Genomic DNA, 14,015 nt, shown 5'->3' on the forward strand with positions numbered 1-14,015 from the left:
AACTACTGAAGCAGCCACTACAACAGTAGAGAGTACTACTACAACTGAACAGCCAACTACCACTGCTGAGGTAACAACTACTGAAGCAGCCACTACAACAGTAGAGAGTACTACTACAACTGAACTGCCAACTACCACTGCTGAGGTAACAACTACTGAAGCAGGCACTACAACAGTAGAGAGTACTACTACAACTGAACAGCCAACTACCACTGCTGAGGTAACAACTACTGAAGCAGCCACTACAACAGTAGAGAGTACTACTACAACTGAACCCCCAACTACCACTGCTGAGGTTACAACAACTGAAGCAGCCACTACAACAGTAGAGAGTACTACTACAACTGAACAGCCATCTACCACTGCTGAGGTAACAACAACTGAAGCAGTCACTATAACAGTAGAGAGAACCACAACAGTAGAGAGTACTACTTCAACTGAACAGCCAACTACCACTGCTGAGGTTACAACTAATGAAGCAGCCACTACAACAGTAGAGAGTACTACTACAACTGAACAGCCAACTACCACTGCTGAGGTAACAACTACTGAAGCAGCCACCACAACAGTAGAGAGTACTACTACAACTGAACAGCCAACTACCACTGCTGACGTAACAACTACTGAAGCTGCCACTATATCAGTAGAGAGTACTACTACAACTGAACTGCCAACTACCACTGCTGAGGTAACAACTACTGAAGCAGCCACTACAACAGTAGAGAGTACTACTACAACTGAACAGCCAACTACCACTGCTGAGGTTACAACTACTGAAGCAGCCACTACAACAGTAGAGAGTACTACTACAACTGAACCCCCAACTACCACTGCTGAGGTTACAACAACTGAAGCAGCCACTACAACAGTAGAGAGTACTACTACAACTGAACAGTCAACTACCACTGCTGAGGTTACAACAACTGAAGCAGCCACTACAACAGTAGAGAGTACTACTACAACTGAACAGCCAACTACCACTGCTGAGGTTACAACTACTGAAGCAGCCACCACAACAGTAGAAAGTACTACTACAACTGAACAGCCAACTACCACTGCTGAGGTAACAACTACTGAAGCAGCCACCACAACAATAGAGAGTACTACTACAACTGAACAGCCAACTACCACTGCTGAGGTTACAACTACTGAAGCAGCCACTACAACAGTAGAGAGTACTACTACAACTGAACTGCCAACTACCACTGCTGAGGTTACAACTTCTGAAGCAGCCACTACAACAGTAGAGAGTACTACTACAACTGAACAGCCAACTACCACTGCTGAGGTTACAACTACTGAAGCAGCCACTACAACAGTAGAGAGTACTACTGCAACTGAACAGTCAACTACCACTGCTGAGGTTAAAACAACTGAAGCAGCCACTACAACAGTAGAGAGTACTACTACAACTGAACAGCCAACTACCACTGCTGAGGTAACAACTACTGAAGCAGCCACCACAACAATAGAGAGTACTACTACAACTGAACAGCCATCTACCACTGCTGAGGTAAGAACTACTGAAGCAGCCACTACAACAGTAGAGAGAACCACAACAGTAGAGAGTACTACTACAACTGAACAGCCAACTACCACTGCTGAGGTAACAACTACTAAAGCAGCCACTACAACAGTAGAGAGTATTACTACAACTGAACAACCAACTGCCACTGCTGAAGTAACAACTACTGTAGCAGGAACCACAACAGGAGAGCGTACTACTACAACTGAACAGCAAACTACCACTGCTGAGGTAACAACTACTGAAGAGGCCACTACAACAGTAGAGAGTACTACTACAACTGAACTGCCAACTACCACTGCTGAGGAAACAACTACTGAAGCAGCCACTACAACAGTAGAGAGTACTACTACAACTGAACTGCCAACTACCACTGCTGAGGTTACAACTACTGAAGCAGCCACTACAACAGTAGAGAGTACTACTACAACTGAACAGCCAACTACCACTGCTGAGGTTACAACTTCTGAAGCAGCCACTACAACAGTAGAGAGTACTACTACAACTGAACCCCCAACTACCACTGCTGAGGTTACAACTACTGAAGCAGCCACTACAACAGTAGAGAGTACTACTGCAACTGAACAGTCAACTACCACTGCTGAGGTTACAACAACTGAAGCAGCCACCACAACAGTAGAGAGTACTACTACAACTGAACAGCCAACTACCACTGCTGAGGTAACAACTACTGAAGCAGCCACCACAACAATAGAGAGTACTACTACAACTGAACAGCCAACTACCACTGCTGAGGTAACAACTACTGAAGCAGCCACCACAACAGTAGAGAGTATTACTACAACTGAACAGCCAACTACCACTGCTGAGGTAACAACTACTGAAGCAGCCACTACAACAGTAGAGAGTACTACTACAACTGAACTGCCCACTACCACTGCTGAGGTAACAACTACTGAAGCAGGCACTACAACAGTAGAGAGTACTACTACAACTGAACCCCCAACTACCACTGCTGAGGTTACAACAACTGAAGCAGCCACTACAACAGTAGAGAGTACTACTACAACTGAACTGCCCACTACCACTGCTGAGGTAACAACTACTGAAGCAGGCACTACAACAGTAGAGAGTACTACTACAACTGAACAGCCAACTACCACTGCTGAGGTAACAACTACTGAAGCAGCCACCACAACAATAGAGAGTACTACTACAACTGAACAGCCAACTACCACTGCTGAGGTAACAACTACTGAAGCAGCCACCACAACAGTAGAGAGTATTACTACAACTGAACAGCCAACTACCACTGCTGAGGTAACAACTACTGAAGCAGCCACTACAACAGTAGAGAGTACTACTACAACTGAACTGCCCACTACCACTGCTGAGGTAACAACTACTGAAGCAGGCACTACAACAGTAGAGAGTACTACTACAACTGAACAGCCAACTACCACTGCTGAGGTTACAACTACTGAAGCAGCCACTACAACAGTAGAGAGTACTACTACAACTGAACAGCCAACTACCACTGCTGAGGTTACAACTTCTGAAGCAGCCACTACAACAGTAGAGAGTACTACTACAACTGAACCCCCAACTACCACTGCTGAGGTTACAACTACTGAAGCAGCCACTACAACAGTAGAGAGTACTACTGCAACTGAACAGTCAACTACCACTGCTGAGGTTACAACAACTGAAGCAGCCACCACAACAGTAGAGAGTACTACTACAACTGAACAGCCAACTACCACTGCTGAGGTAACAACTACTGAAGCAGCCACCACAACAATAGAGAGTACTACTACAACTGAACAGCCAACTACCACTGCTGAGGTAACAACTACTGAAGCAGCCACCACAACAGTAGAGAGTATTACTACAACTGAACAGCCAACTACCACTGCTGAGGTAACAACTACTGAAGCAGCCACTACAACAGTAGAGAGTACTACTACAACTGAACTGCCCACTACCACTGCTGAGGTAACAACTACTGAAGCAGGCACTACAACAGTAGAGAGTACTACTACAACTGAACAGCCAACTACCACTGCTGAGGTTACAACTTCTGAAGCAGCCACTACAACAGTAGAGAGTACTACTACAACTGAACCCCCAACTACCACTGCTGAGGTTACAACAACTGAAGCAGCCACTACAATAGTAGAGAGTACTACTACAACTGAACAGTCAACTACCACTGCTGAGGTTACAACAACTGAAGCAGCCACTACAACAGTAGAGAGTACTACTACAACTGAACAGCCAACTACCACTGCTGAGGTTACAACAACTGAAGCAGCCACCACAACAGTAGAGAGTACTACTACAACTGAACAGCCAACTACCACTGCTGAGGTAACAACTACTGAAGCAGCCACTACAACAGTAGAGAGTACTACTACAACTGAACTGCCAACTACCACTGCTGAGGTTACAACAACTGAAGCAGCCACCACAACAATAGAGAGTACTACTACAACTGAACAGCCAACTACCACTGCTGAAGTAACAACTACTGAAGCAGCCACTACAACAGTAGAGAGTACTACTACAACTAAACAGCCAACTACCACTGCTGAGGTAACAACTACTGAAGCAGCCACTACAACAGTAGAGAGTACTACTACAACTGAACTGCCAACTACCACTGCTGAGGTAACAACTACTGAAGCAGGCACTACAACAGTAGAGAGTACTACTACAACTGAACAGCCAACTACCACTGCTGAGGTAAGAACTACTGAAGCAGCCACTACAACAGTAGAGAGAACCACAACAGTAGAGAGTACTACTACAACTGAACAGCCAACTACCACTGCTGAGGTTACAACTACTGAAGCAGCCACCACAACAGTAGAGAGTACTACTACAACTGAACAGCCAACTACCACTGCTGAGGTAACAACTACTGAAGCAGCCACTACAACAGTAGAGAGTACTACTACAACTGAACTGCCAACTACCACTGCTGAGGTTACAACAACTGAAGCAGCCACCACAACAATAGAGAGTACTACTACAACTGAACAGCCAACTACCACTGCTGAGGTAACAACTACTGAAGCAGCCACTACAACAGTAGAGAGTACTACTACAACTGAACTGCCAACTACCACTGCTGAGGTAACAACTACTGAAGCAGGCACTACAACAGTAGAGAGTACTACTACAACTGAACAGCCAACTACCACTGCTGAGGTAACAACTACTGAAGCAGCCACTACAACAGTAGAGAGTACTACTACAACTGAACCCCCAACTACCACTGCTGAGGTTACAACAACTGAAGCAGCCACTACAACAGTAGAGAGTACTACTACAACTGAACAGTCAACTACCACTGCTGAGGTTACAACAACTGAAGCAGCCACCACAACAGTAGAGAGTACTACTACAACTGAACAGCCAACTACAACTGCTGAGGTTAGAACTACTGAAGCAGCCACTACAACAGTAGAGAGTACTACTACAACTGAACAGCCAACTACCACTGCTGAGGTTACAACTACTGAAGCAGCAACTACAACAGTAGGGAGTACTACTACCACTGAACAGCCAACTACCACTGCTGAAGTTACAACTACTGAAGCAGCCACTACAACAGTAGAGAGCACTACTACAACTGAACAGCCAACTACCACTGCTGAAGTTACAACTACTGAAGCAGCCACAACAACAGTAGAGAGCACTACTACAACTGAACAGCGAACTACCACTGCTGAGGTAACAACTACTGAAGCAGCCACTACAACAGTAGAGAGCACTACTTCAACTGAACAGCCAACTACCACTGCTGAGGTTACAACTAATGAAGCAGCCACTACAACAGTAGAGAGTACTACTACAACTGAACAGCCAACTACCACTGCTGAGGTTACAACTACTGAAGCAGCCACTACAACAGTAGAGAGTACTACTACAACTGAACAGCCAACTACCACTGCTGAGGTTACAACTACTGAAGCAGCCACTACAACAGTAGAGAGTACTACTACAACTGAACAGCCAACTACCACTGCTGAAGTTACAACTACTGAAGCAGCCACAACAACAGTAGAGAGCACTACTACAACTGAACAGCGAACTACCACTGCTGAGGTAACAACTACTGAAGCAGCCACTACAACAGTAGAGAGCACTACTTCAACTGAACAGCCAACTACCACTGCTGAGGTTACAACTAATGAAGCAGCCACTACAACAGTAGAGAGTACTACTACAACTGAACAGCCAACTACCACTGCTGAGGTTACAACTACTGAAGCAGCCACTACAACAGTAGAGAGTACTACTACAACTGAACAGCCAACTACCACTGCTGAGGTTACAACTACTGAAGCAGCCACTACAACAGTAGAGAGTACTACTACAACTGAACAGCCAACTACCACTGCTGAGGTTACAACTACTGAAGCAGCCACTACAACAGTAGAGAGTACTACGACAACTGAACAGCCAACTACCACTGCTGAGGTTACAACTACTGAAGCAGCCACTACAACAGTAGAGAGTACTACTACAACTGAACAGCCAACTACCACTGCTGAGGTTACAACTACTGAAGCAGCCACTACAACAGTAGAGAGTACTACTACAACTGAACAGCCAACTACCACTGCTGAGGTTACAACTACTGAAGCAGCCACTATAACAGTAGAGAGTACTACTACAACTGAACAGCCAACTACCACTGCTGAGGTTACAACTACTGAAGCAGCCACTACATCAGTAGAGAGTACTACTACAACTGATCAGCCAACTACCACTGCTGAGGTTACAACTACTGAAGCAGCCACTACAACAGTAGAGAGTACTACTACAACTGAACATCCAACTACCACTGCTGAGGTAACAACTACTGAAGCAGCCACTACAACAGTAGAGAGTACTACTACAACTGAACAGCCAACTACCACTGCTGAGGTAACAACTACTGAAGCTGCCACTACATCAGTAGAGAGTACTACTACAACTGAACAGCCAAGTACCACTGCTGAGGTTACAACTACTGAAGCAGCCACTACATCAGTAGAGAGTACTACTACAACTGAACAGCCAGCTACCACTGCTGAGGTTACAACTACTGAAGCAGCCACTACAACAGTAGAGAGTACTACTACAACTGAACAGCCATCTACCACTGCTGAGGTAACAACTACTGAAGCAGTCACTATAACAGTAGAGAGAACTACAACAGTAGAGAGCACTACTTCAACTGAACAGCCAACTACCACTGCTGAGGTTACAACTAATGAAGCAGCCACTACAACAGTAGAGAGTACTACTACAACTGAACAGCCAACTACCACTGCTGAGGTTACAACTACTGAAGCAGCCACTACAACAGTAGAGAGTACTACTACAACTGAACAGCCAACTACCACTGCTGAGGTTACAACTACTGAAGCAGCCACTACAACAGTAGAGAGTACTACTACAACTGAACAGCCATCTACCACTGCTGAGGTAACAACTACTGAAGCAGTCACTATAACAGTAGAGAGAACCACAACAGTAGAGAGTACTACTTCAACTGAACAGCCAACTACCACTGCTGAGGTTACAACTAATGAAGCAGCCACTACAACAGTAGAGAGTACTACTACAACTGAACAGCCAACTACCACTGCTGAGGTAACAACTACTGAAGCAGCCACCACAACAGTAGAGAGTACTACTACAACTGAACAGCCAACTACCACTGCTGACGTAACAACTACTGAAGCTGCCACTATATCAGTAGAGAGTACAACTACAACTGAAAAGCCAACTACCACTGCAGAGGTTACAACTACTGAAACAGCCACTACAACAGTAGAGAGCACTACTACAACTGAACAGCCAACTACCACTGCTGAGGTAACAACTACTGAAGCAGCCACCACAACAGTAGAGAGTACTACTACAACTGAACAGCCAACTACCACTGCTGAGGTTACAACTACTGAAGCAGCCACTACAACAGTAGAGAGTACTACTACAACTGAACAGCCAACTACCACTGCTGAGGTTACAACTACTGAAGCAGCCACTACAACAGTAGAGAGTACTACTACAACTGAACAGCCAACTACCACTGCTGAGGTAACAACTACTGAAGCAGCCACCACAATAGTAGAGAGTACTACTACAACTGAACAGCCAACTACCACTGCTGAGGTAACAACTACTGAAGCAGCCACTACAACAGTAGAGAGTACAACTACAACTGAAAAACCAACCACCACTGCTGACATGACTACCAGTACTCCTGATGCTTGCTCAAGCTCTCCATGTGTGAATGGGACATGCATATCAAGTGGGATATCATACATGTGTGCCTGCTTGCCAGGTGGGTACACAGACTACACGATGAATACATTAATAAATAAATATCATCATTAGTGCAGGATTAAATTTTACGGGTACATTAATTTGAAAATTAATTGAATTAAATTCACATAACTTGGGTGATATTAATATTAGTAGAACAGTAAGAGCCAAAGGCTACGCATATATATGATCATATAACTAATGGAAGAATTTAACTGGTTTGCACAGTCAGTTTTTCTCCACTTTAATTCAGTTTATCATCATGGAAATTTTGATATACAGCTATACATGTGGATACTATCTGTGATATAAAGTTGTCTGTACACTTGCAGGATATGTGGGTATCAACTGTGATATAAAGTTGTCTGTACACTTGCAGGATATGTGGGTATCAACTGTGATATAAAGTTGTCTGTACACTTGCAGGATATGTGGGTACCAACTGTGATATAAAGTTGTCTGTACACTTGCAGGATATGTGGGTACCAACTGTGATATAAAGTTGTCTGTACACTTGCAGGATATGTGGGTATCAACTGTGATATAAAGTTGTCTGTACACTTGCAGGATATGTGGGTATCAACTGTGATATAAAGTTGTCTGTACACTTGCAGGATATGTGGGTATCAACTGTGATATAAAGTTGTCTGTACACTTGCAGGATATGTGGGTACCAACTGTGATATAAAGTTGTCTGTACACTTGCAGGATATGTGGGTACCAACTGTGATATAAAGTTGTCTGTACACTTGCAGGACATGTGGGTATCAACTGTGATAGAAAGTTGTCTGTACACTTGCAGGACATGTGGGTATCAACTGTGATATAAAGTTGTCTGTACACTTGCAGGACATGTGGGTATCAACTGTGATATAAAGTTGTCTGTACACTTGCAGGATATGTGGATACTATCTGTGATATAAAGTTGTCTGTACACTTGCAGCATATGTAGGTATCAACTGTGATATAAAGTTGTCTGTACACTTGCAGGATATGTGGGTATCAACTGTGATATAAAGTTGTCTGTACACTTGCAGGATATGTGGGTATCAACTGTGATATAAAGTTGTCTGTACACTTGCAGGATATGTGGGTATCAACTGTGATGTAAAGTTGTCTGTACACTTGCAGGATATGTGGGTACCAACTGTGATGTAAAGTTGTCTGTACACTTGCAGGATATGTGGGTATCAACTGTGATATAAAGTTGTCTGTACACTTGCAGGATATGTGGGTACCAACTGTGATGTAGAGATCAATGAGTGCTCGGGATCCAGAAAATGCAATCATGGAGGCACCTGTGTTGATCAGATTGCTGGCTTCTCATGTCTCTGTCCTAATGGTAAGATTTTAATCACTTCAAGCCTTCCAACACAATATTATAATCTAAACATACTACGCAGGGATTAATTTTTCTCAGATAATTGTCTACCTGTCTACCTATTGTATTTATCAGATATACTAAACACGTACCGTCCCTGCAGAGGTCAAGTAATTGAACCTCAGAGCAATGGTTAAATCTGTTTAATGGCTCATGTGGTGGCAGGGAGACCATCAGCAGATTAGTCAGCTCTGTTTTCATGTATGGACCATCATATATGACCTGTGGATCAGTAGATCTGAGGGTCATCTGTTGTGAATGCTCTCTTACACAATGTCTTTTCGATTGACAATCTATTCTTTAATTGAAATGGGGCATGCTTATTCTTGTTATTTTGTGATCACATTCCAGGTACAATAGGATCGACCTGCAACATCAATGACTACTGTAACATCATCTCGCCATGTCAGAACAATGGCCAGTGTGTGGACATCAGCGTTCCATGCACTGACAACTCAGGAACTTTCTGTAATGCTACATATGAGTGTCAATGTCAAAGTGGTGAGTTTAGTGTCAGCATGTAGTGAATTGGATGTCAATGTCAAAGTAGTGAGTTCAGTGTCAATGTCAAAGTAGTGAATTCAGTGTCAATGTCAGAGTAGTGAGTATTTTCAGTATCAGAGTAGTGAGTTGAGTGTCACTTACAGAGGTGTGAGCTGAGTGTCAATGTGGGGCTGTAGCAATACTCCAAAGGTTCAACAGTCTGTAGGTTCATTGGTCCGAATGTTCACTATATAAACTTCGGACCAATGAACTCTTGATTAGAAAACCGATGAAAATGTTACCATTTTTCGGACCAATGAACCTTTGGAGTATCAAGACGCCCCTGTCAATGTCAGAGTGGCCAGTTGAGTGTCAATGTCAGTGCAGTGACTATTTTTGTTCCAGCATATGCATGTTTATTTTGACATTAAGTGATAACAGATGCTTTAATATATACCGGTATGTCCAAACTTTCAGGTTTCACTGGTATAAATTGTGAAATAAACATAGATGAATGTGCATCCTCCCCCTGCCAGAATGGTGCTACATGCATTGATCAGGTGAATGGTTACATTTGTTCCTGTCCATCAGGTAGGTGCACAGGGCAGTCAAACCACAGTAATGAGTCTATGGTATTATTTATTTTATAAAACATGATCATTATCAGCTATATCATGCCAACATTCTGACATGTTCATGACCTTCAAGATTGCTCTTCTGTCCTGAACATAGCTAATGAAGCCCCATTGAAAACAACATGCTAAAAAAACAGGTGTGCTTCTGTGACAACAAACATAATCACAATAAGTATATATTATTAATGAGTCATAGATGAAGAAACAATGACAATGCTTAAAATGTTGAAGTTTTGTTTCAAGCAAATTGTTTTTTGGCTATTATACATATAAAAAATTGTTATTGAATTCAGAAAATGTTCCCTATATTAATTATAATTCATCGGGTTGTTTTTTAATAACATATCCACTGTTGATAGGCTTTACTGGAACCACCTGCCAAGTGAACATCAATGACTGCCAGTCCACATCCTGCAACCAGCGTGGGACATGTGTGGACGGTGTGAACTCCTTCACTTGTAACTGTGCAACTGGGTACACTGGCGCCACCTGCAACAGATGTGAGAACTACCTGCTATTAATTACTTAACTGAGTGGAAATATTCAGGAACAGTTATAAGAACACATTAGTCATGATTCCATTTTGTATTTCTATAACAACTTCAGACATGATTGTCATAAGAACACATTAGTCATGATTCCGTTTTGTATTTCTATAACAACTTCAGACATGATTGTCATTACACAACATTGTCCATCCAAGACCCAAATGAATGCATATTAATGGTAATAATTCCACAAACTAAAGCCCTATCAGTGATAATATACCCAAGAGCCAGCTAACCCAATGTTTTCTCTCTCTCCTGATAGTAATAATTCCACAAACTAATGCCCTATCAGTGATAATATATCCAAGAGCCAGCTAACCCAATGTTTTCTCTCTCTCCTGGTAGTGGTGGAGACCAGACTGGTGTCATACTCCTTCGAGGACTCCTGTTTCAAGCCTGGAGATGACAAAGGAATCACTGTCAACATGGATGTCACCTTCCCATACTTCCAGCACAAGGTTTCCTCTGTGTTTGTAAGTAAAAATCCACTGAGGCTGGAAGGGATAAATCATAGAAATCATTATCATCCTATAAAATACTTATAAATGATACACTTGATGTGAAAGGAGTTATGTAAGTTTATTTGTCTAGAACACAGAATAGACTGTTCCTTAGACTGAGCATAAATAAGCTCATTTATACTGTGCCTTTCTTTCACAGATCAGTGACAATGGCTACCTGACCTTCAACACTCGACTGCCATTCTTGTTTCGGCCATATCCCTTCAGCCAGCTAAGGGTGCCTTTGCTTGGTGTGTTCTGGTTAGACCAGGATTTCACCAACCCTGGACTCACTAATGCTGAGTCCAGACTCTGTTACCAGGCCTATGATGTCATCAAGGGACTCAGTGACACAGGAAACTATGTCAAAGATGTTGCTGAATATGAAGTGAATAATAACCCAAATATGCAGCTCAGCTTCAAGTTTAAAGCCAGTTTTATCTTTGTGGTCACTTGGGAGAAGGCTGTCCCCTTTCCCTCTGAATTATACTATGGACGTGAGGTAAGAGAAACCAGGCAATTAGAAAAATGTGTTTTGTAAAATAGTCATCCAGTTAAAATATAGCAAGACTTAGTATAATAAGTGAGCAGTTTCAGTGGAAAGAAAAATAGTTTGAATCAACAGAAAAATGAGGAAAATGTTACATTGATAAGTATTAATAAAAGGTTGAAATTACTTTTTTGAATTAAGACATGTCAATTTTAAAAAGTGTGCATTTGATATCTGAATGCTTTCAGAACTTCACCTACCAAGCAGTCATTGCTACTGATGAAAAGTATACCTTTGCCATTCTGAATTATGGTGATATGTTTATGAGGTCAGGAAGTAGGTCCCGCCCTGTTTATGTTGGGTATGCTACAGGGGATTTGTCCTGTCCGTCATTCAACCACGCCCAATGTTATGGACAGAATTACCTGTCTAATCTTCCTGCTGTCTACAACATCAACTCATTGAAAGGGAACACTGGTATGTGAATATGCTTTCTCTCATTTCTTTTTAATATGCCCCTCGCCTATTTTTATAAGAAATAAGATTGGATATATCACTGATGCAGCAATGGCTACTTGTAAGAAGGACAGAAATCATCTAAAGTTTGTGCTTGGATGAACAGAGGATCAGTGTCAGTTGAACACAGTGGAACATTCAGTTATATTCAGGAAACTTCCAGGTGAAGGAACACCATTTTTGTATTTCATGTAGTAACGTTTTGAAGATATTTTCAAGATTAAAAACACCTCGACTTATTTACAGGTTCAACAGGAAAAGAGATGTACAGACTTGACAACAGTGACAACCAGATCAACTACGACCAGCTGTGTCTGGATTGGGCCCTGGCCCAGAACACGGGACTCTTGCATTTGCTTGACCAGTCCAACGGCCCCTGTCCCTGCACTGCATTGCAAGCACTACAAGACTTCAGCTACAGATTTGACACCAGCACTTTCTGTGCCATCAGCAGGTTTCCTGCAGAGCTAGGGGGAGGAAGGGTAGGAGAGAATTTGGACATTTTCATTACATTAACAATTGCTAGAAATATCAAGGCCAAACTTCGCACAATATCTTTTCCTCTATCCTCCTATCCTGTACCCTCTGTATTCAATATGTAGTCTGTTGGTTGGTTTTTCAGCAATGCTGTTACAACTCCCAGTTATGGCTGATCACCAGTGGCCCCACAGCTGGCACCATGATTAAGAGCTTGTACCCTGGAAGTCTTCGAGAGAGGGAGGACACCCTCCCTAAAGAGTGGTGCTGTCAGAAATCCAATAACCCCGATGTTTACTGCCTGACGTACCAGAGATACCGACCTGTGGACACCTGCCTTGGCTATGGGATACGCTTCCGTAAGTGATACCATTATATGCTTGTGGGTGAATAATATCTACAATATATATTTCATCATTGTTTGCATACTAATACAAATATATGAAGATGCTTTGAGGGACAACTAAATATTGAAGATAATATTAGCTGCCAATAGTTACTTATAAGTTAAAAAAATACTTTATTCTTATAACATATAACAGCTGATGAACTTCTCTGATACATACATGTAGATGGTAAGTAATATGCTGTAACTAATTGCATTAGTATATATATGGATGGAAATGGTTATCTATAGAAAGTATCAGATTGATTTATAAAGAGAAGCCTTTTGCATATAAAACCAATGTATCAGCTGAGATAATTGTTAAACAGACAAATAAAAAAGAATAGTGCTTATTATGGTGCATTCAGAACTCATTAAGTGGTAGTCTGTATTGTATGAACCAATATACTGTGTATTTTTCCAGCTTTTGCTGATGGTGATCCACATTTGGCCACCATAGATGGCAAGGACTACACCTTCAATGGCCACGGAGAATACGTCATGGTGGAGACTGTGGAGGGAGCCTCATCTGATGGCTACATCCCTTTCTCCTTCCAAGGACGTACACAGCCTGCGTTACGTGATGGTCAGGCAACCAATGCCACCATGTTCAGTGCCTTCGCTGCTAAATCTAACAACTCTGACACACTGCATGTAGAAATGGTGACCAATAACACTGGTAAGTCTATGTATTGTCTCTAGAATAAAACACATTGCATGTAGAAATGGTGACCAATAACACTGGTAAGTCTATGTATTGTCTCTAGAATAAAACACACTGCATGTA

At 42.4% G+C, this 14,015-nt stretch overlaps 1 protein-coding gene across 1 annotated transcript in view; it reads left to right on the forward strand.

Annotated features, from left to right (window-relative positions):
- Positions 1–14,015, forward strand: part of LOC106168022 (uncharacterized) — a 56,836-nt gene that overhangs the window by 26,791 nt on the left and 16,030 nt on the right. The window contains exons 9-22 of the mRNA XM_087010606.1: positions 764–2,356; positions 2,657–2,731; positions 3,182–3,331; positions 3,707–7,832; positions 9,039–9,155; positions 9,546–9,695; positions 10,155–10,268; positions 10,672–10,812; positions 11,206–11,333; positions 11,521–11,862; positions 12,099–12,327; positions 12,613–12,848; positions 12,989–13,202; positions 13,653–13,907. Coding sequence (XP_086866732.1) covers positions 764–2,356; positions 2,657–2,731; positions 3,182–3,331; positions 3,707–7,832; positions 9,039–9,155; positions 9,546–9,695; positions 10,155–10,268; positions 10,672–10,812; positions 11,206–11,333; positions 11,521–11,862; positions 12,099–12,327; positions 12,613–12,848; positions 12,989–13,202; positions 13,653–13,907 — 7,870 coding nt within the window. The remainder of the gene's footprint in view (positions 1–763; positions 2,357–2,656; positions 2,732–3,181; positions 3,332–3,706; positions 7,833–9,038; positions 9,156–9,545; positions 9,696–10,154; positions 10,269–10,671; positions 10,813–11,205; positions 11,334–11,520; positions 11,863–12,098; positions 12,328–12,612; positions 12,849–12,988; positions 13,203–13,652; positions 13,908–14,015) is intronic.

Source organism: Lingula anatina, chromosome 4, assembly GCF_051362555.1.
Source record: "Lingula anatina isolate TDL-2025a chromosome 4, LinAna3.0, whole genome shotgun sequence".
In the NCBI taxonomy this organism is placed as follows: Eukaryota; Metazoa; Brachiopoda; class Lingulata; order Lingulida; family Lingulidae; genus Lingula; species Lingula anatina.